This window comes from Camelus ferus, chromosome 5, assembly GCF_009834535.1.
Source record: "Camelus ferus isolate YT-003-E chromosome 5, BCGSAC_Cfer_1.0, whole genome shotgun sequence".
NCBI lineage: Eukaryota > Metazoa > Chordata > Mammalia > Artiodactyla > Camelidae > Camelus > Camelus ferus.
Window position 1 is genome coordinate 44,535,181 of NC_045700.1, and position 23,427 is coordinate 44,558,607.

Here is a 23,427-nt window from a genome sequence, read left to right on the forward strand (position 1 = left end):
CAGCTTCAGAGTTAATCTTAAAAGCAGGTAGTGTGATTCCTCCAACTTTATTCTTCTTTTTCAAAATTGTTTTGGCAATTCCAGTGCCTTTGACTTTCCATGTAAATTTTTAAAAGTAGTTTGTCTATATCTATTAGAAAATCCTGTTGAGATTGTGATTATAAGTGCATGAAATCTGTAGATAAATTTGGGAAGAATTGACATCTTTACTATGTTGAATCTTTCAATCCATGAACACAGAATGTCTGCTTATTTGGATCTTCTTTGATTTCTTGAATCAGTATTTTGTTTTCAGCATATAAAGCCTGTACATGTTTTGTTAGATTTATACCTAAGTATTTCAATTTGGAGAACTAGTATAATTTTGTTGTTGTTTTTTCTCTCTTCAACTGTTTAATGCTCATGTATAGAAGTACCTGGGATTTTTGTAGATTGACCTCATCTCCTACAACCTTGCTAAACTCAGTTATTAATTCTAAGAGTTTTGTTTGATTTTGTTTTTGTAGATGCCTTGGAATTTTCTACATAGACAGTCATATTGTCTGTAAATAAGCAGCCTTTTATCTTTCTTCCCTATCTTATACCTTTTATTTCTTTTTCTTGCCATATATGACTGGCTATGACTTTCAGTAGAGAGTCGTATAGAAGTGGTGAGAGGAGACATCTTGCTTGGTTCCAGATCTTGAGGGAAAGCATGCAGTTTTTCACCATTATGATGTTAGCTGTAGGTTTTAGGAAGGTGCCCTTTAACTTTCTATTCCTTCCATCTGGAACATTTTTCCCCAAGACATACCCATGGCTAGTTTTTTCACTTTCTTCAGGTCTTTTCTCAAAATCTATTTTTCCCAGCTACCCTAATAAAAATGCCAGCCAACTCAATATTTATAAACCTATTTCCTATTTTATATTTTCCCTTAGCACTTATCACTACCTTACATACTACATACACTTCGCGTATTTATTTTCTATTTTCCTCCACTATAATGTAAGTCCCAAGCTGGCAGGGATTTTTGTCTGGTTTGTCCATTACTGTATCCACAAAATCTTGAATAATACCTGGCATATACTAGCCATTCTCTGTGTATTTGCTGAATAAATAAATAGATGGTGGAACCAAATCTACCCATCCACCTGCATCTGTTCCCATTTTGTTTTCCTTTTAATCCAAATGACTGAACTGTCCCTGCTCTTACTAGAAGCCAGCTCTCCACTTGTCCTCTACCTTACTTCCCCTGTCACCTTCACAAGAACTTTTATACTGCAAGTATTCCTCCTCTCTTTTGTATCATCTATTTATTCCTCTTTGTTAATCATTCTCATTAATATAATATCTTCCGTCTTCTTAACCCCTTGTTACGGGTTGATGGGTAGAATTATGCCTCCCCCCCACCGAAAGATATGTTGAAGTCCTAACGCCCCAGTACCTCAGAATGTGACTTTATTTGAAAATAGGGTCTTTACAGAGGCAATCAAGGTAAAATGAGATCATCATGGTGGGCCCTAAACCAATATGACTGGTGTCCTTATGAAAAAGGAAAATTTGGGCAGAGATACAGAGAGAACGTCATGTGAAGATGAAGTCAGAGAGCAGGGTGGTGTGTCTACAGCAGCTCTCAGCTGAGTCTCCTCACTAGACGAGTTTCTGCTCTTGCCTCATTAAGCCTGACAGCTGAACTGCCGTCTTTCTAAAGATGTAAATCTGATCATGTCACTTCCCTGCTTAAAGCCTCCAGTGGCTCCTCATCACACCTAGACTAAAATCCAAACACCTTTCTTCGTCTAATACTCTTATGTGAGCTGTCCCTGCCTGCCTCTGTCCCCATCTCCTTGGACTCCACCCCTCACTCTCTGCCTTCATTCTATTCCTCAGATATTCATAGCCTTTTCCTGACTTGGCACCAGCAGCTCACTCTGCCTGGAACATTCCCCAGATCTTTACACATCTATCCTTGTGATTTAGAAATTGAGCTCAAATAATACTTCACCAAAGAGGCCTTCTCTGTCCACCCAGTGGAAAACAGCCCCATGCTTCCCCACTCTCTCATGTCACCCTATTTCCCTGTCTCCTTCGGGAGCTGTCATTAGCCTATCCATCTCTACTCCACAACCCATGCCCCATGCCTAGGACACAGGAGTCCTAACAAATTGTTAAGTCAGTAACTCCTGCAAGGGAGAAACTAAGGCTAAAATCCAATCTTCACTCCTAATCTGTATTAGTTTCCTAGGACTGACAAAGCAAGGCACCACAAACAAAAAGTGACTTAAACAAAAGATATTTATTGTCTCATCGTTTCGGAGGCTGGAAGTCCAGGAACAAGATGTTGGCAGGTTTGGTTTCTTCTGAGGTCTCTCTGCTTGGCTTACAGTTGGCTGCTGTCCCAGTGACCTCACGTGGTCGCCTCTTGGTCTGTGCGTATATTGTCTGTGTCCTAATCTCCGCTTCTTACAGGACCAGTCATACTGGATCGGGGCCTACCTCTGTGACTTCATTTTACCTTCCTCGCATTCAAAAGTTCCTAGCTCCAAATTCAGCCACATTCTGAGAGACTAGGAGTTAGGACTCTAACAAATGAACTTGGTGGGGAAGGGGTGACAGTTCAGCCCATCACAGATCACTAATTGCTGAGGGAGCTGCTCAATAGGAACCTCCTTCCCAGCGGGGCGTGTGGGGCCACCGCCTTGCCCCTACAGCCCAGGGTCAGCCAGTGAGCAGCCAGAGAGCGTGCAGCCTCGTCCAGAGACAGAGAGCTCTACCCTCTCCCATTCCTTCCTCCTTCCTCCCGCACCAAAGGAGCTAGCCCGAGCAGAGGTGTGGGGGAGACGCCTCCTGTGAGCCAGCCTGGAGGGAAAGGGGCAGTGGGGAAAAGAGCTTTGAATTGAGATACTATTAAAAGTTAACAATAAATAAGAATGAATCTTCAAAACCAGAAGTAATCTTTAATAACAAAAAATACCTGAAAATCTGTGAAACAGGACTTAAGTATAGTTAAGGGAACTACCATCCTCATGGGAAGGTGAGGGTTCAGCATGAGTGGGGAGGTCACAGGAAAAAGTGAAACTGTTTCTTTCTTATTTAACCTCAGTGAACTGAGATGCCTCAGGACCCTGATTTCATCCTCAGGGCACAGCAGAGAACCACAGAGCTTTTTGCAGGTGTGACCCTGGTAGGCTGGCAGATTCATCACTAGCAGGGGATTCCTCCCTGCACCAGCCTGGAATGAATGAGAGTTATTGTCTTGTCTCTGAAACAGGGCAGATGACACTAAAGTTCACTTGTGAATAATGGAACTAGCAAATGTTAATTGCATGGGCTCCTCATCTCCAGCAGCCTACACTCAGAGCTGTACTTTGGTTTACCCAGCGGTGCATTTCTGCCTCATGCCACTATCTTGTCTACTTGGGAAGACCATAAGCTACATGGGTGCAAAGACGGTGTCTTCTGTTTCACTGATAAACAGAACATACAGTCAGGACTGTTCACAGTACTTCACCACTCCACGCCATTACCCATGCTGATTCTGCTTTCTGGGATTAATTCTGTCCCTCTACCCTCATCAGCACATCTTTGATCCCTGCACCTCCCCTGCCTCCTAATCCTTTTTTTTTTCCCTCTGAAACTCAGCCCCAGCTAGCATCACCTCCTCCAGGAGGGTGTTGGTCTGGGTTGAGTGAAATCCCTGGGGCCTCAGGAATGTCATTTCCATGAGGACAGGATCTTGTCCATTTAGTTGGTGCCTCTTTCCAGCTCCCAGAGAGGCACCTGGCACATGGGAGGTGCTCAGGACGGTCTGTCTGTCCAGGCAGAGAGTGAAGTGTGTGAACAGAATTTCCTGGTGGTCCTGAGAGCAAGTGAAGCACATCAGAAATGTGGGTCATCCTGTGATTTATGGTGGTGGCTGGGAGCCCACCAGCATCAGAAATTTATTTTAAGAAGTTGTGAAATTCAGAAAGAGCTCCATTTAGAACTCCCTACTCTATGAGTCTGGAGGGACGAGTGTGAAGCCCTTAGGACTCGGGGCCAGGGAAGTGCAGCTACAATTGCAGTTATATCCAGCATCTGAAATTGATTGCCAGCCCCCTTCCCTGGTGGAGTGGGCAGGGTGGGGCTTCCCCAGAAACAGGCAGCACACACATGCTTATAGTACAGACTGTACTTTGCTGGGAAACAGGAGATCCACGTACCCGCTCAGAAACGTGGCCGCCCTGGGGACTCTGGGTGCGTGTGTGGCCACTCCCTTAAATTACTGCCACAGCGGGCAAGGAGGACCAGTCAGGAGGACTCTGCTGCCTCTGTGAGGTTCTGTGGGGAACATCATCCCCTTCTGCCCTTCAACAGGTTGGAGAAGAGGGCAGAGGGTCCTGGCAACAGCTGGACAGGAGAAACTTCACACCTTCCTGCCTCTCTTTGTTAATGCTTTTCAGCCCTTGCCTCAAAGAATCTTTGATTTTTTTTGTTAGGCTTGTTGAGGACAAAATGTGCATGTGGTGTGGTTGTAGGGGTAAGAGAGTATCTCTTGGAATTCTCATTTTGCTTTTTTTCCCTCCTATTCCTGAGTGCCTCTAGGTTTTGAATTTGTATTCTCCATGTGCTATTTTTTTGTTTATTTGTTTGGTTTGTTTTGTTGCTCATATGTAAGCAGCTTAAATGTTTCTTTCCTTTTAAAAAGTTTATCTGCAGTTTTTTCTACCCCATCAGCTATGGTGGAATAAAGAGCTGTGGACTATAAGCCAGGAGACAGGCTGGGATGCTGAGACTGACCTGGGTTGGTACTTTGCATCCAGCAGATTTAATTCAGTTCTCTAAACCACCTTCCTATATTCAAAGTGAGGGCTTTGCATGAAGAATAACCTCTCAATTAGAAGGAAGCTTAAGGTCAAACAGACCAACCTCTAGTAATCTTTGGGCCAAACTTTGTCTGGAGTTAGTGGTTTGAAAACCTTCACTGGGTTCTCTTTTGTTCTTCGGTCTATTGCACCATGCTGTCCAGTGTGATAGAAAATGTTCCGTTAGCCACATTTTAACAAGTAAGAGGAAACAAGTTGTCCTATTCCATTTGGGCTGCTATAACAAAATAGCACAAACTGGATAGCTAATAGACAACAGAAATGTATGTCTCACAGTTCTGGAGGCTGGGAAGTCCAAGCCCAGGACTACAGCAGATTTGGTGGCTGGTGAGAACCCACTTCCTGATTTTTCCACAGCCATTTTTCCACTGTGTCCTCATATGGACAAGGAAGCTCTCTGGGGCCTCTTTAATAAGGGCACTAATCCCACTGATGAGGGCTCTGCCTTCATGAATCACCTGATTAATTCCCAAAGGCCCTACCTACAGGTATCATCACATTGGGGGTTAGGATTTAGCATCAGAATTTGGGGGGGTGGGGGACACAAACATTTAGTGGCACAGATGAAATTAATTTTAATATATCTTTACTCAACATGTCAAAAATATTATCATTCAACATGTAATCAGTATAAAAATTATTGAGATATCTTTTTGTTTTTTTACTAAGTCTTTGAAATCTGTTGTGTATCTTACCACACATCTCGATTTACATCTCGATTCGGACTAGCTACAGCTCGTGTGTTCAGGAGCTGCCATGTTGAGTAACGTGGCTGCGGAGTCGCCACCCAGGCTGCGGGGTGCCTTGTCCCTGCTCCCAGAGGGACACGCAGGGATACCAGAGAGCCTTCTTGCTGGCTTTCCGAAGAAAATAAGTTCTTGTCTCTTCATGCAACAGTATCTTACTGCGTCTGACTTGACCTTAGCCTGTTTCCCAGTGTGGGGGAGCAGTCACCGTTCTGGGTTTGCAGAGTTCCAGCATAAACTGTTTAACAGTTCCTGTGACTCTCTTTACAGAGGTAGAAAGGTCTCATATTATCAGTATCAGGAGCAATGTTTGCCCAAGTGTGTTTCATGAAACTCTAGGTTTGTGGGATATGATGAGATGTGGGGTGAATAAGAGCTTTCCGTGGGCAAAAAGTGTAGGAATACTGAGTCTGAAAATACAGTAAGTGTGTTTACTGCAGAAATACCAAGAGATGGCTCTCGTGTACAGGGCTTCTGAAACCAGCAAGGTGCATTTTTTTGTGAAAAGTATCCATGGCGTCAAGAGTCAAAGGGGACCCACTGAGGCGATGCTGTTCAGATCATCTCCCTGAATCTTTCTTTTTCAGGGCAACCTTCCACTGTAAGTCTTAAATCCATTTCCAAAAGTTCCTCATGCTTTCCTAGCTCTAGAGATCCTGTTGCTGCTATGTCCTTGAAAAACAAAAACTAAAGTAACCTTCACTGATGAGTCATAAAAATGGCTCTAATATTGGGAAAGTTAGTATCTGTTGTGAATCAGATACACTTGCTTTCCTCAACAGATTTTAATACTTCTTTCGTAGCTCCTAAATGTGATAGTGAATATACATTTTATTTTTAAGTGGCAGTACAGTTTAGGGCCACTTTATTTCTTTAATGATCTTGTCAAATACAGAAAATATGGCAGCTTTGAATTTTCAAATGGTCAGAAATGCAAGGAAAACAAATTCTGCTTTTTTCACCAGCATCCTTCTCATTCATAGAGAATAAATATGTTCCCATTTAAGATGAAAGGTTCTTTGCATTTATTTCATAGCTCATATTGGAGGGAAAGTCTCAAGCTCATTTACAGTTTATTAATTCATCCCACTATAAAATCTCTTTATAATGGGGCTTTCAGGGCATCTCCCCTTCCCCCCACCTTACTAAAAGATAACTCCAGGCACTTCAAGTGAATTAGAAACAAAGCCTTCATAATTAGAACCTCTCTACTTAGAAATGGATCACAACTTACCACTTTTTTTTCCCCCAGGAATTTGGGTCATGTTAATAAAAACTGTATTTTTCTCTTTAGAACATAAGACTAGCTTCTAACAGTCTGGTCCATATGTTAGAAGCACATAAAAGTTAATCATTTTGCTCTGGTGCCAGCGTGTTGTGTATGAAGAGAAGCTGTAAACCACAGCTGCGTGGAGTAACACTTGTGAACTTTACTGGTTTGCACATGTGAGATGTCAGTAAACTAAATAAAATGTCATTTAACTTTACTCAAGTTGGAAGTAGGAGAGGAGTGCTGAGATTTTATAAAGGTTTGCGTTGAGGAGAGTGGTTCCATTCTTTATAGGATATCACAGGGAGAGGTCAAGGTACCCAGAAACCAAATCAGCTATTTTCCAGATGATCAGGGTGGGCTTAGCCAGAATAGTGATTGCAGGATAATTAGTGGGAATCGTTGTGCGGTTGACCTAGTTCCGTGTGTAAATGACTGAACAATCCAGACATCATCTAAAATCAGTCGGGTTCAGTCAGTTTAGCCAGGCGGCAGTCCCATCGGTTACTCAGTGGTCTACCTTGAATATGGTCAGAAACCCTGAAACAACCACAAAATCTTATTAGGCCATCCTAGTTGATGGGTTGTCTCAGCATCACTGCTCAGTGCTCTGCACGGCAGATATGGCCCATACACATGTATACTCTTTGCCGCCATTTCCCTTCTTGTTGAACTGGGGACATGGCTCGCAGTGTTGTCATATTAAATACTCCTTTTCACACACTTAGCACAATATCTAGTACATTGTAAATATTCATTAATGTTAGTATTTAAGTATTGCTACCTGTTTTCTGATCTGGAGCAGATGGACAAATATAGGGCAAAATAAGTGGATTTCTATAGGTATTTCCTTATTGTTGATGGATTTTTAAAAAGACAGTAGGTAATATTATACAATACTGTAAGTTCGTTCTTTCTTTCTTTCTTTCTTTCTTCCTTTCTTTCTTTCTTTCTCTTTCCTCTTTCATGACTTCTATGTTTTAAAAATAGTACCTTAAGAAGATAAACAGAAAAGAATAAAATAAACCCTCAAACCTTAAATCCTCAGTTTATTTATTTTCTTTTCTAGTCATCAAACCCAACATTTAATGAGGCTCTAGGCAAGAGAAAATTGGATATTCTGCAAAACTCTGATCAACCAAAAACTCTAATTAATAACATTTTGTAAATCTCAAAATACATGCTAAAGAGATGGTCACTGAGCTGAGTCAAGTGATTTAGCTTAATCTAAAACTCCTTAGCTGACTAGGACCTCTAGGGGTTCCATGTGGGTCTAATCAAATTCCCTATACCAGCACCATCTGCATCTCCACTCGCCACTGAAACTCTGTTAACTATAAATTTAACAGAAACACTTTATTCCCAAAGCTCAATAAACATTCATCCAGCCTTCTGGATGATGAAACCCAGACACTAAAAAGGCAAGTAACTTATTCAAGGCCTCCTAATAAGTGACAGAACTCAGACAAACCCCAGGTGGTTTGACCCTAGAACTCACAATCTTAACCACTTTACCTTTGCAATCCAGGCCTCAAATAGCTTGAGCAAAGATTCCAAAATACGAAGGGATGGCCAGAAACCAGAAAAAAGTTCAGGGTATTTGGAGGGAAGTGAGGTGTGCTGGGGTCTGCCTAGAGGGCCATTGAATGTCATGGTAAATAAAATTTAAGGCTACATACTTTATTCATTCGCTCATTCATTCACATATATTTATTGAGTGATTACTGTGTGCTAGGTAAATTGTGCTAAGCACTACAAGTACAGAGTGGTAAGCAGAACTGACTTGGTACTTACCCTAGCGGAGCTTAGACTCCAGTGAAGAGACAGTGTTAATGATGGGTATAATTCATGGGGAGCTTTCAGTGTCATACCAGGAACATCTTTGGCTTTGATGAGACATTCTCTAGAAACATTTAAATCATAAGTCTGTTTCATTCAGGCTTATTACTCACCCATGGTTCTCCACCAACTCTGTAAAATGGTTCACAGTCAATTGCTATTTCTTTGGAATAATGAGCCACAGTGATTTTGGATGACCGAAAGAAGAATCTGTGATACTGAAGTTTGCCAGGACATGGTAGGTATGATCCATCTATAAAAATCAAGGGTAGAAATCATCTAAAATATTGTTCTGGTGCACTGGAGCATCTTCACTAAACTTTTTTCTAGCATCTACTACATGTAGGGCACTTTATAAGTCTTGTAGCAGGTGCAGAAGAAATATTTTTTGAACGACTGAGAATAGAAATGCTTATTACCTGGCTTCAGAGACCTTGTAACCTGTATAAGGAATCAAACCATTTCTAAAGATAAATACCAATATAAGTAAAATGACTTAAAAGGACTGCACTGACTTAAAAGGACTCAGACACAAGTGCACTGACTGGCTGCAGCCTCTAGAATTAGCACAGAGTTGTGATGCTTGTAGAGTTCCTTCAACAGAGAAATCTTTTTTTGTTGGCCTTTATTCTCAATAGATTCTATTCTTTAAAAGAAAAAATTAATTGGGTTCCATGTCTATAGGGTAAGAGTTTAATGTACGCAGATTTGGAAATCAAACAGTTGTTCTGGATGCTGTATCACAGTTCCGTGCAGCCAGCTTCTCCAAAATAGCAAAGCCTGTACTTGAAATAAAACTTACATTAACTTCATCCTTCAACAGCATGTCACCTAAAGTTCAGTAAAAGAATCTTTCTGATCAATGCCATTTTATGAATTGGTAAGAACAACACAAATTTGAGAGTGAGAATGTGGGTGTGTGGATGTGCAGAAATCCTGTGGCAGTGTAGCTTAGATGAGTCATACTGGCCAGTTAGTTCTGTTACGAGCTTTCTTTCCTTTAGAGCATTGCCTTTCTCGCTATGCCTCTCCTTTTCTGGACTGTTAAGCTACTACAGTTTCTCTCAAAGATATAGACCGGAATGTTCAGATGAGGTCCTTTAAAAAAGCACTAGATGTTGGGAAATAGTCATTCACTGAAAGAAAACAAAGTAACTGGTAAGTGTGAAAATTAAGCTTGGCTACCTACAGATCAAAAGTTAACCTTGAATGCTTTCGGAGTCTCAGTGGGAAAAAGGATTTACATAAGTGATGATTGCATTCATATTGGTGCCTAGCTTTTCAAAATGGCTGGTATTTGCTAACATGCAAACTGAAAGAAGCATAATTTCTTATTAGGAGAATATATAGTATGAAGATATTGCAGATAAGCACCTTGAATTACTTAAGTCTTAAAAACATTGCAGGGTAGGAGCAAAAAACTAGACCTCTGTCCCCTCTCTCACATGCTAAGGAAGAAGAGTGATGTAAAAATTAGAGATCTGAATAAGCTCACTTTAGCCACAACAGCAAGGGAAGGAGTAACTGGAAAGAGACCACAAGAACAGAGCCATTGTTAGTTGCTCATGGTGATCAGCTGTGAAGAGAGCTTTGGCAAGTTAAATATCCAGGCCTCAGTCAAATCGTTATTTAAGCTTCCTCCATTGATCTAAGCCACACTGTCATCACCACCCCTCCGTCTTTTGCTCCCTGCCAAACTGCTAAAACATAATACATTGTGAAGATTTTAGTTTTATCCTCTTTATTTTGTTCTTTCTTATTTCCCCCACCTCACCGATCTTTTAAGATGTATTTACAACCCTGGATAGAATTTCAGAGCTGAATGGAAACCCGACACTACTCAACCTTCTTCATTCCAGTTTGCATCCACAATTGTTACTCTTACTCATTTGCTTGTTGGTCAGCTTGAGGTTGCTTTTTTATTTAAAAAAAAAAAAAAAAAAGGAGAGAGGGACTTTATTTCTTAGAACAGTTTTAGGTTCTCAGCAAAACTGAGAGGAAGTTACAGAGATTTCCCATACAGCCTCTGCTCCTGCAGATGCAGCCTCCCCCGTGACTGGCATCCCCCTCATCTGTTAAACTGATGAGCCTCCATTGATACAGCACTATCACCCCAAATCCATAGTTTACATTAGGGTTCACTTTTGGTATTGTACATTCTGTGGGATTGGACAAATGTATAATGACACATATCCATCATTATAGTGTCATACAGAATATTTTCATTGCCCATAAAATCCTCTGTGCCTTGCCTTTTCATCTCTTCCCTGAACCCCTGATCTTTTTATTATCTCCATAGTTTTACTCTTTCCAGTTGAATCATATAGTATGTAGCCCTTTTAGATGGCTTTTTTCACTTAGTAATATACATTTAAGGTTTTTCCATGTCTTTTCATGACTTCATTCATAACTTATTTTTTTTTAAGCACTCAATAATCCATTATCTGGATGTATCTCAGTTTACTTATCCATTCACCTACTGAAAGACATCTTGGTTGCTTCTAATTTTTGGCAAAACATTTTTGTGTGGATGTATTTTCAACTCCTTTGGGTAGGTGCCAAGGAGCAGGATTGCTGGAAAATATGTAAGAGTATGTTTATTTTTGTAAGAAGCCACCAAACTGTCTTCCAAAGTGGCTGTACCATTTTGCACTTCCCACCAGCAATGAATGAGAGTTCCTGTTTCTCCACATCCTCACCAGCATTTGATGAAGTCTCTGTTCAGAATTTTGGCCTTTTTAATGGTGCATAGTTTAATCTCATTGTTTTAATTCGCATTTACCTAATGATATATCATGTGGAGCATCTTTTCATATTCTTAGTTGTCATCTGTGTATCTTCTTTGGTGAGGTATCTGTTAATATATTTGGCCCATTTTTAAGTCTGATTTTTTTTGTTTTCTAATTGTTGAGTTTCAAGAGTTCTTTATATGTTTTGAATAATAATTCTTTATCAGATGGGTCTTTCTCAATTTCTTTTTTCTGATGTTGCTTTTTTTTTGTGGATAAATGATTTTATTTTATTTTTTTCCAACATTTTTTATTGAGTTATAATCATTTTACAATGTTGTGTCAAATTCCAGTGTAGAGCACAATTTTTCAGTAATACATGAACATATATATATTCATTGTCACATTTTTTTCTCTGTGAGCTACCATAAGATCTTGTATATATTTCCCTGTGCTATACAGTATAATCTTGTTTATCTATTCTACATTTTGAAATCCCAGTTCTGTCCCTTCCCACCTCCTACTCCTTGGCAACCACAAGTTTGTATTCTATGTCTATGAGTCTCTTTTTGTTTTGTATTTATGGGGTTTTTTGTTTGTTTGTTTGTTTAGATTCCACATATGAGCCATCTCATATGGTATTTTTCTTTCTCTTTCTGGCTTACTTCACTTAGAATGACATTCTCCAGGAGCATCCATGTTGCTGCAAATGGCATTATGTTGTCAGTTTTTATGGCTGAATAGTATTCCATTGTATAAATATACCACCTCTTCTTTATCCAGTCATCTGTTGATGGACATTTAGGCTGTTTCCATGTCTTGGCTATTGTAAATAGTGCTGCTATGAACATTGGGGTGTAGGTGTCATTTTGAAGTAGGGTTTCTTCTGGATATATGCCCAGGAGCAGGATTCCTGGGTCGTATGGTAAGTCTATTCCTAGTCTTTTGAGGAATCTCCATACTGTTTTCCATAGTGGCTGCACCAAACTGCATTCCCACCAGCAGTGTAGGCGGGTTCCCTTTTCTCCACAGCCTCTCCAGCATTTATCATTTGTGGGCTTTTGAATGATGGCCATTCTGACTGGTGTGAAGTGATACCTCATTGTAGTTTCGATTTGCATTTCTCTGATAATTAGTGATACTGAGCATTTTTTCATGTGCCTATTGATCATTTGTATTTCTTCCTTGGAGAATTGCTTGTTTAGGTCTTCTGCCCGTTTTTGGATTGGGTTGTTTGTTTCTTTCTTAGTAAGTCGTATGAGCTGCTTACATATTCTGGAGATCAAGCCTTTGTTGGTTTCATTTGCAAAAATTTTCTCCCATTCTGTAGGTTGTCTTTTTGTTTTACTTCTGGTTTCCTTTGCTGTGCAGAAGCTTGTAAGTTTAATTAGGTCACATTTGTTTATTCTTGCTTTTATTTCTATTGCTTGGATAGACTGTCCTAGGAGAACATTTTTGGGATTTATGTCAGATAATGTTTTGCCTATATTTTCTTCTAGGAGGTTTATTGTATCTTGTCTTATGTTTAAGTCTTTGATCCATTTTGAGTTGATTTTTGTGTATGGTGTAAGGAGTGTTCTAGTTTCATTGATTTACATGCTGCTGTCCAGTTTTCCCAACATCATTTGCTGAAGAGACTGTCTTTATTCCATTGTATATTCTTGCCTCCTTTGTAGAAGATTAGTTGACCGAAAGTTTGTGGGTTCATTTCTGGGCTCTCTGTTCTGTTCCATTGGTCCATATGTCTGTTTTTGTACCAATACCATGCTGTCTTGATGACTGTAGCTCTATAGTATTGTCTGAAGTCTGGGAGAGTTATTCCTCCAGCCTCTTTCTTTTTCTTCAGTAATGCTTTGGTAATTCTAGGTCTTTTGTGGTTCCATATAAATTTTATTATAATTTGTTCTAGTTCTGTGAAATATGTCCTGGGTAATTGGATAGGGATTGCATTAAATCTGTAGATTGCCTTGGGCAGTGTGACCATTTTAACAACATTGATTCTTCCAATCCAGGAGCATGGGATATCTTTCCATTTTTTAAAGTCTTCTTTAATTTCCTTCATCAATGGTTTATAGTTTTCTATGTATAATTCTTTCACCTCCTTGGTTAGATTTATTCCTAGGTATTTTATTACTTTGGGTGCTATTTTAAAGGGGATTGTTTCTTTACTTTCTTTTTCTTTTGATTCATCGTTAGTGTAAAGAAATGCAGCTGATTTTTGAACGTTAATCTTGTAACCTGCTACCTTGCTGAATTCTTCAATCAGCTCTAGTAGTTTTTATGTGGACCTTTTAGGGTTTTCTATATATAGTAACATGTCATCGGCATATAGTGACACTTTTATCTCTTCTTTTCCAATTTGGATCCCTTTTATTTCTCTCTCTTGCTTGATTGCTGTGGCTAGGACTTCCAAGACTGTGTTGAATAGGAGTGGTGATAGTGGGCATCCTTGTCTTGTCCCAGATTTCAGTGGGAAGCTTTTGAGTTTTTCAATGTTGAGTATTATACTGGCTGTAGGTTTGTCATATATAGCTTTTATTATGTTGAGATATGTTCCTTCTATACCCACTTTGGTGAGAGTTTTTTATCATAAATGGGTGTTGAATTTTATCAAAAGCTTTTTCTGCATCTATTGAGATCATCATGTAGCTTTTATCCTTTCTCTTGTTGATGTGATGTATTACACTGATTGATTTGCGTATGTTGAACCAGCCTTGTGTCCCTGGGATGAACCCCACTTGATCATGATGTATAATCTTTTTTATGTGCTGTTGGATTCTATTTGCTAATATTTTGGTGAGGATTTTTACATCTATATTCATCAGTAATATTGGCCTATAATTCGGTTTTTTGGTAGTGTCTTTGCTTGGTTTTGGTATCAGGGTGATGGTGGCTTCATAGAATGAGTTTGGGAATATTCCCTTCTTTTCAATCGTCTGGAAGAGTTTGAGAAGGATTGGTATGAGTTCTTCTTTGTATGTTTGGTAGAATTCCCCGGTGAAGCTGTCTGGTCCTGGACTTTTATTTGTAGGGAGGTTTTTTATTGCTAATTCAATTTCATTTCTAGTAATTGGTTTGTTCAAGTGGTCAGTTTCTTCTTGGTTCAGTCTTGGTGGACTGTGTGTTTCCAGAAACTTGTCTATCTCCTCTAGGTTAGCCATTTTGGTTCCATATGTTTTTCATAATATTCTCATATGATATTCTGTATTTCTATGTTATTTGCTGTAATTTCTCCATTTTTCTTTCTTATTTTGCTTATTTGTGCTCTCTCTTTTTTCTTCTTTGTGAGTGATGTTGATTTTTGAACAGTATTGTTTACTACCCTGACCAGCTCTCTAATTTGCAGCCTAGGTGAAGTTCTCACATGTCCTGGCCACAGATGTCACACAATCCTTTTTTGGTACCAGGTCAACATTACGCTGTTCCTTGTAGTTCCAACTCTCTTACACCACATTGCTACACATTGATCTAGATGCAGCTGCATAGCACTAAGCATTTCTTCCATGGATGCCATGTCAGAATGCTTCGGCAAACTAGTGGAGGACCACTAGTGTAATACAGGTGAATCACAGAGCCTAGAAGTGACCTAAAGTAAATGGCAACCCTGGGATAAGAATTCAGGTGTCTCAATATCAAGTCTAGTGTTCTTTCATTGCTTCCAGGCTAAAGAGGGAAACTTAAAGAAGCACTTACATTTCCAAGTACTCAGTCATCATGCTACACAATGCGAAGTTAACAGCCACTTGTTTTCTGAAGCCCTGTGTGGCTTCCTCAGTCTTAATTGAAAACACAAGGAAACATAATGCTATGCTTTACGCAGGGAAATCATATAACTGACCCACGATCAATAGATCAGATGTGTTGAGCAGCACTTCTAGGGAGAGATATTTTTAATCTGTCATAATAGTTTATTCTCTCTTCCTTTGGCATTTTATTTAGGGTTCTAGAGTTGGACTGTGGAATGTGAGTTTCCTGTGTTGCAACAACCTGACCCATATGAAATTTTACTCAAGGCTATGGTCTCACTAACTCTTGTAGTAACTAACAGGCATAAGTCTCCCATGGCTGGAATCCAAGCCAGGCCATTCACCTTTGACCACACAGTTGGATGAGTATCTTAAGTATCTACCTAAAAGCAAAATAGCAAAGCATTTGTCCATGGTCCCACCAGTAACTTAGGATACCTTATTAAAGCCTTCCTTCCCATGTTTTCTCCCTCCAAAATTTTTTTGCAAAAGGATAATTTCTACTCAGTTTTCAGAGTTTCTCCTATGACTGCTGTTTCATAAAAAAATAATCAGCCTAAAATAATACTTATGCCAAAGAGGTGTATCTCAGGGTAGCAAATTATGCTCCCCTTCACATGCAAACAGCTCACCTGAGTAGAGTAATATATTTATCTATCCATGAACAAATTGGATCTGGATTAGTTGTCAGGGAGGAGTAGCCACCTGAAGGTTTGGTACAGACAGGAAGGTCTGATGGGACTATGGAGAAGGTCTTCCTGGAAGATTTCAAGGGTGGGCAAGGAAATTGAGAGGATTGGTTGCTGGGGTTGGGGAGAGACACAGCACTCAAGCCATGTTGCAGCTTCAGAAGTGGAAGCAGAGATGTAAGAAGGCATGTTGGGGAACCTGAATACACCCTCTGCCTAAATTAACAGTTTTGTCCAGGACTAGCCCTGATTGGACTAAAAACTACTCTGCTTCATAAGGATGTTGATCTGAGATTGTAATAAACGATTCTTACTTGTCAGTGACACGTGGGTGCTGGCAGATACGTGTGTGTGAACTTCATTTTTCTCTGAATGGGTTAAGGCTTCTTGGATAGATGTCAGCAGTCTAGGCTCCAGTCCTTTTGGGAACACATGTCATGTCATTTGGCAGCCATGTTATTTCCAAGCAAATTCCCTGTAGGAATGTGGGGAAGGCAAACAATACCCAGAGCTTTTTTAACTGGCTCTGTCTTTACTAAGAGAGACTGAACTGGCAACTTCCACCAACACAGCAATAAAAGGCAAGCAGAGAGCCTCAGCTCCACTATTGACTGAGTTAGGAAGGGGAAGCCTGTTGCCCCCTTGACACATTTTGATGATTTGGTACAGTTTTTTGCTGGTATGACATCCTGCTTGTGAGTTTTAAAGCTTAAGGAGGAAAGAAGGAGTTTTTTTTTTTTTCTCAGCTCTACAATTTTGAAATCTCCAGGTCACAGATCTTTAAAGCAGTAGTTCCCATATTAAATGAAAAAAAAAAAATCAGCAAAAGCCTTGGTTTGTCTTCCTTCAAGGAGACTGTCTAGAAGTGTTCATTATGCAGAGATTCCTTAAGATGCCGGACAAATGCCAATTAAAAGTTCATATAGAAATGGGGATGATGTTTCTTTTGGACTTTGAACTTCCCACATTCATGATAAAGACCAGATTCAGAATAGAGAGTGAATTTGCTATCTGTGCATATCTCTTTTCATGAAAACAGCCTGATCTATTATTTACTCTTTATTTCTCCCCTCCATGAAACTACAGCCCTTTCCATGTATATATAAGTTACCCATGTTCTTTTCTTGAGAGACTAAGTGGGCTGGGACCTCTTCTACCTCCCTCCCCTCTGCCCACTTATTGATATTAACACTCAAGGCCGTAGATAAATACCAAGGGAGAAAGTTAAAACTGCATAATAATATCTAACATTACACTTTTCTTTCGGCCTGGGTACATGCAACTATGTCATATTTTTTGTCACAATTTTAAGTTACCTCAGTGTATCAAATCTAAAACAAGTCCTTGTTACATAGATTTAGGATAAATAGTTATGTAAAGACAAACTTTAAAAAATCATGTAAAATACTATAATGTTTTATACAACTACTGAATTTAACTTCTTGCATTTTTACTAGTGGATTTATTCTTGCATAGTGGTATTAACTGAAATTAGAACGTTTCATTCACTGCAAAGATCACACCAACATAGGTCTGTCCCTAGCTGATTCCCTGAATATTACTCACAATACCTGTTGATAAGACAAAGTGGAGTTCGTTGCTTACTGCAGTAAGGGGGACCATCACCTCTCAAAGCTTTGTTAGTGTCCTGGAGAAAGAAAGGCAGGGTCAGAATGTGTTGAGAGATCAAGTTTGACTTGAGGCTGGTCTTTCTAAGTGAGAAGGCTTGATTGTGCTTGGGTAAGGAGCACACACAAGAGTCCATGATCAGTGGAAACAGCAAGGTGAGAATTCTGAAACGAAAGATTCATAGAATCACAGGGCTTACTTAAGCTGTCTGTGGACATTTTCCATTGAAGTGTTGATGGGTCATGGGTCTTTCAGGAAGTTCTTGTGATGAGCAATCAAACCATTTGCCTGGACAGGAGACTCCTGGAAAAAGCAAGTCATGCTATGGAGACAGAACTAGCACAAGGTTATTTTCATGTAGACAGGAAGGTGTGGTTTTGGTTTCCAGTATCCAAGCTGATTGTAGGATACCTGGTTTTAGTTCTCAGGCCTACTCAGATAACCCAGTCTAGTAACAGAAGAGCTGAAGCATTTGATTTGGGGGGGGGGGGGGCTCATTTTTGAGTAGCAATTTGACACACACCTTTTACTTTTCAGCCTTGCTTTATAATTGTTTATGAGCTCATTAGCCTTTTCCTTGTGCTATCGAAAATGAAAACAGGAAACTTTCTCAAGCAAATGCCCACCAGCAGTCACCACCAGAACCCTTCAACCGATTCCCTTAAACCCAGAGGGGGCAGCAGAGGGAAGCCAAATTCCAAGCGTGATTATTTAAAACAGCAGCCCATCATTTTGGACAATTCTTAAACAGCAACTGGAGATGAAATCATGGGTGCTGGGTACCTTCCAAGAGCTGAAAATCCTCTGAAGCAGGCAGGAAATTGCCATCTTTTAAAAGTTTCAGCTCTGTCTTCAAACCACTTGTCTCTTTCCCTTTAAGTTGGAAGCAGGGAAATTATGTGGGATCATTGCAAGCTCCATTTTAGATTCTTTCTTAACCCAGTTCCCACATAGGATATAAATTCTATCAGATGCTTCTGACTTTCGTCGTCTCTCTCTCTCTTCACAGTTTGGGAAGCGTAGGAGGGAGCTCTGGGGCAATAAAGCATCCTGAGACAATGAGGCTGTCTGGGGGTGAGGTGCTGAGGATGCTTAACATTCAAAAGAAGTGTGAACACTGTATTTACATTTAAATTAAAATGGAAACTTCTTATAGGTTATGTTTCTGAAAGGTGTGTGTGGCACATCTGCTGAGGTCTATTGTTTATTCATGCTGTAAATCCTTTGAAATGTGTTAAAATGCTTCCCACTCATTATAAAGCTCCTGCCACCCCTGGATTACGACTTTGATGTCACCAATCCTGCTTCAAAGGGTTCTTTCTGGGCTATTAATCACAGTTTAGCCTCTGAAGATATCGCCAGAGAAAACATTTGGACATCTTTGTGCTAGACTTGCTAAAAACTTTGAAATCTTGAGTGTCTTGCATATGCACAAACAGCAGCATTTCCTTTCATTGACAACTTTGTATTTGGCTACAGAATCAAATGACATTGTAGGTAAAAATACGAACAGATCTCTTCGTCTGAGAGGCTAGGGATAAGAGAGGAGATGAAGGGTAGGTGGTGAGGAGGGGAGGAGAGAGTCTGAGGAGGCCACTCAGACCCTTCAAAGGCAAAAGTGGTAGGCATCAGAGTGGCCAAGACATAGAGATTCAAAGTGGGGTTGCCTTGTCATTTTTCTCATCTGTTATTTGTTTTTTGACAAACTGGGGCTCACAGTAGCAAATTAGTGAGATTCCCTGTTCTCTCTGAGACCTTTGTGAACTCTTCACAGCAAATCATCATCATCGTCATCATCATCATCAATGCTAGTAATATGAAGTGAGCACTTACCTTGTACCAGCCCTGTGCTGACAGTGCTTTTCATGAGTTATTTCACTGAATGCCCATAACAGCTCTGAGAATTAGGTAGTACAGTCTTCATGTTATGGAGAGAGAAACTGAAGCTCTGAGATACTCATTAACTTGTTCGAGGTCAGCCCTTAGGACTCAGAGGCTGCTCCCCACACCTAACTCACTCACTCACTCTCTCTCTCTCTCTCTCTCTCTCTCTCTCTCCCCCCCTCTCCCTCCCTCCCTCCATCAGCCGGTTCACTGCAAGTGGCCATGTTCCTCCCTCCCCCAACTCCCACCCCCACCCCATATGGGAGGGACCTGAACCAACAGATCATTGGTGTCTATATATCTTAAATCTTGGCAATATTGCCCACCTTCTCTTTCAGGAAAATTCCCAGAATCTATTTTTTCTTCCATGTTTGTCTCTTTCAGTGACTAGTAGTACCTTAATTTGGAGATTTTTTTGGTAAAACACATAACATGAAATCTACCCTCCTAACAAAATTTTATGTGCACCATACAATATTGTTTGCTATATGCACACTTTTGTACAGCAGATCTCTAAAACTTTTTCATCTTATATGATTGAAACTTTAGACCCATTGAACAACAGCTTCCCATTTCCCTACCCCCCACCATCCTCCAGCAACTAACTTCTCCTTGCTTTTATGAGTTTGACTGCTTTTGAAACCTCATATAAGAAGAACCAAACAGTATTTGTCCTTCTGTGCCTGCCTCATTTCACTTATCATAATGTCTTCCTGATTCATGCATGATGTCCCAAATGGCATGATTTCCTTCTTTTTAAGGCTGAATAAATATTCCATTGTATGTACATGCCACATTTTCTTCATCCATTCACTCTGTGATGACTATTTAGTTAGTTCCACTGATTGGCTATTGCAAATAATGCTGCAATGAGCACGGGAATGCAAATATCTGTTTTTAGTTCTTTTGGATAAATATTCAGAAGTGGGATTACTGGGTCATGTGGAAGTTCTATTTTTAATTTTTTGAGTAACCTCCATACTGTTTTCCATAGCAGCTGTACCATTTTACATTCCCGCCAATAGTGTATAAGGGTTGCAATTTCTCCATATCCTCACCAACACTTGTTATTTGTTGTTGTTGTTGTTTATGTGAAGGAGGAAAAATAATTTTCCCTCTACCCTGCTAGGTGGTTGACTGAGACACCCTGGAAATAAAAAGACAGAGTAACAGGAGAAGAACAAACAGAAGTTTAATAACATGTTTACCTGTTTACTTCCTGTATACATGGGAGATACACAGGAAAACGTGACTAACTCCCCAAAATGGTCCAAGCACCACCTTAAATATTATCTCCAGCTAAAGAGAAAAGATGCTGGGGAATGAGGAGGCTTGTTATGGGTGATGACTAGGAATAGCACAGTAATCGAGGGCAAGGTGTTTCACAGATTTAAGTTGGTGCCTTCTCCATTGATAAGAGCTTCTAGAGATTTAGAGTCATCCTTCTCTTCCTAGTATCACGAGGGCGACACCTTTACATATGGAGATTGCCTTTATAAGTGTACATGTTCCTTACAAAAAGGTAATTTCTACTGTTTTCAGGGCATTACCTGTGTCTGCTATTTCTTAAAAACAACCAGTTTAAAATAATCAATATGCCAGAGAGGCGTATTTTGCTCCACTTGATTTATAATGGCCACCCTAACAAGTGTGAGATGATACCTCATTGTGGCTTTGATTTGCATTTCCCTGACCACTAGTGATGCTGAGCACCTTTGCATTTATCTGTTGGCCATTTGCATGTCATCTTTGGAGAAATGTCTATTCAAATTCCCCATATATTGTCTATTAGCTTCCCCATTTACCTTCCCACAATTTTCTGCCCCTAGAAACTCAAAGTTCTTTTCCTTTGTCTTGTCATTTCTTTACAAATTTATTGTTCTTTTGTTAAGGTGCTACATAAGCCCAAGTTCTAACCACCCCTTTTCTAACCCCTCAGCGAGTTACTTATCGCTGAGTACTTCTGTGTATATGCGTAATGCATGTGTTAATAAACTTCTGATTGTTTTTCTCTTGTTACTCTGTCTTCTGACAGTCTGACTTGTAGGGCCTCAGCCAATAAACCTAAGATAGGTAGAGGAAAAAAGACTTTTTTCGTACCCTGTAGTGAAATAGCTTTCCATTTATTTGTGTCTTCTTACATTTCTTTCAAGAATGTTTTATAGTTTTCAGTGTGCAAGTTTTTGCCTTCTTGGTTAAGTTTACTCCTAAATATTTTATTATTTTTGATGCTATTGTAAATGGGATGGTTTTCTTAACATCCTTTTCAGATTTTCATTGTTAATATATAGAAATGCAGCTGATTTTTTATATGTTGATTTTATATTCTACAACTTGATTGAATCCTTATGTTAGTTCTAACAGTATGTGTGCGTGTGTGCGTGTGTGATCTTTAGGGTTTTCTACCTATAAGAGAATGTCATCTATGAACAGAGAAATAATTTTATTCTTCCTTTATGATTTGGACGACTTTTATTTCTATTTCTTGCCTAATTTCTCTAGCTAGGACTGCCAGTACTATGTCGAATGGAAGTGGTGAGAATGGACATTCTTGCCTTTTTCCTACTCTTAGAGAAAAAACTTTCAATTTTTCACTGTTTAGTACATGAACTGTGGGCTTTTCATATATGGCGTTTTATGTTGTAGTAATTTCCTTCTATTCCTAGTTTGTTAAGTGAATTAGAGACTTCCTGTTCTTTCTTATCTGCTTATTAAGCTAATATAAATTCAATTTTTCTTATGAATTGTTTATAACTTATAATTATTATATTTGACTTATAATTTATATCATTGAAGTTTCAAAATTCAGATTTTTCCAAATTTTTCCAGTTTGGAGCAGATCATTTAAAACATTCTGAAAAATACAAGGACACAAAGGGAAAAATTACTCATGATGCTATGCTTTAAATTTTCCTTTGTCTTAACTTCTTTGTGTTTTTTTGCTCAGGTAACTTGGCCCAGACAAGAGCCAGAATAACAGCAGCCTCAAGATCTTTGCCTCCGCATTTCAGTGCCGGGAGACCAAAGGTGAGTAATAGGTTTTTGCCCCAAATACTGTGGACCACAGGATGCTCCTGGCCTAGGGATTATCCTAGGTGGGCAACATTAGTTTCCTTTATCTGACCCACTACCTGGGCAATCTGGAAAAGAGATTGAAGGCATTTAGGAATCAAGGGTTAGGAAATCTGAAACAACGTCATGAATCCTTTGCAATCCTGTGTCAGGGGTAAAAACTTTTTCCTCTATTTTTAAGTTCTGTGTTTGGGGAACAGTGAATTAAACTCAAACTGACAGATAAGCAGGAGAAAAAAATGTATTTTAATTATATACATAAAGGAATTCACCCAAAAAAGTGACTCAAAGGGGCAGTTAGATTTTGAGGCTTAATAGGAGATGAAGAGAGGCAGAGGGACATTTCTGAGACAACAAATGACTTTTGGGGAAAATAAATGGTCCTTTAGGAGAATAAATAGAAGGTACAGTAGTTTTATGACAATGTCTGTTTAGGCAATTTCTTATCCCAGTGCTGACATTTTATCTCTGGTGATAGGAGTCAGTCTTCCCTGGTCGCAAAACTCCCAGGGAGAGGATTTAGGACAGTTGAATTCTTTTGGGAGGCTCTGCTTTTAGGCAGTTAAGGGGAGTTCAGAAAAAGCTGCTTCTTGCAACTGTTGATTCTTACATGTCTTTAGTTCAAAATAATCCTTATGCTCTATGGCATATTCTGGGCCCCTTCTCAGACCTGATTCTCAGAAAGATCACTTAAGATGCAGAACAATGACACTTGAAAATAAAGTCCATCTTGGAAGAGATAAAGTACTTTTCCTTGAAGCTATCACCAACCTGCAGGGGAGGTAACAAATGGAGTCAGCAGGAGGAAAGAAACCAAACCCTTTCCTATTGTTCCACATTGCTCTCTGAAAAATGAGTGGTGCACTTGTCCGTGCAAAGGGGGTGGTGGAAGTGTTAGTAGATACCCCACTGTAAAATGTTTTAACTGTTCCATCCTTCCTGCTAGTGTTTACCAAGAATCTCAAGGACTGGCTGCTT

At 39.7% G+C, this 23,427-nt stretch overlaps 1 protein-coding gene across 1 annotated transcript in view; it reads left to right on the forward strand.

Moving 5' to 3' along the window:
* The window catches only part of MYO3B (myosin IIIB), a 313,633-nt gene that overhangs the window by 142,433 nt on the left and 147,773 nt on the right, over positions 1-23,427 (forward strand). The window contains exon 18 of the mRNA XM_032479659.1: positions 22,325-22,404. Coding sequence (XP_032335550.1) covers positions 22,325-22,404 — 80 coding nt within the window. The remainder of the gene's footprint in view (positions 1-22,324; positions 22,405-23,427) is intronic.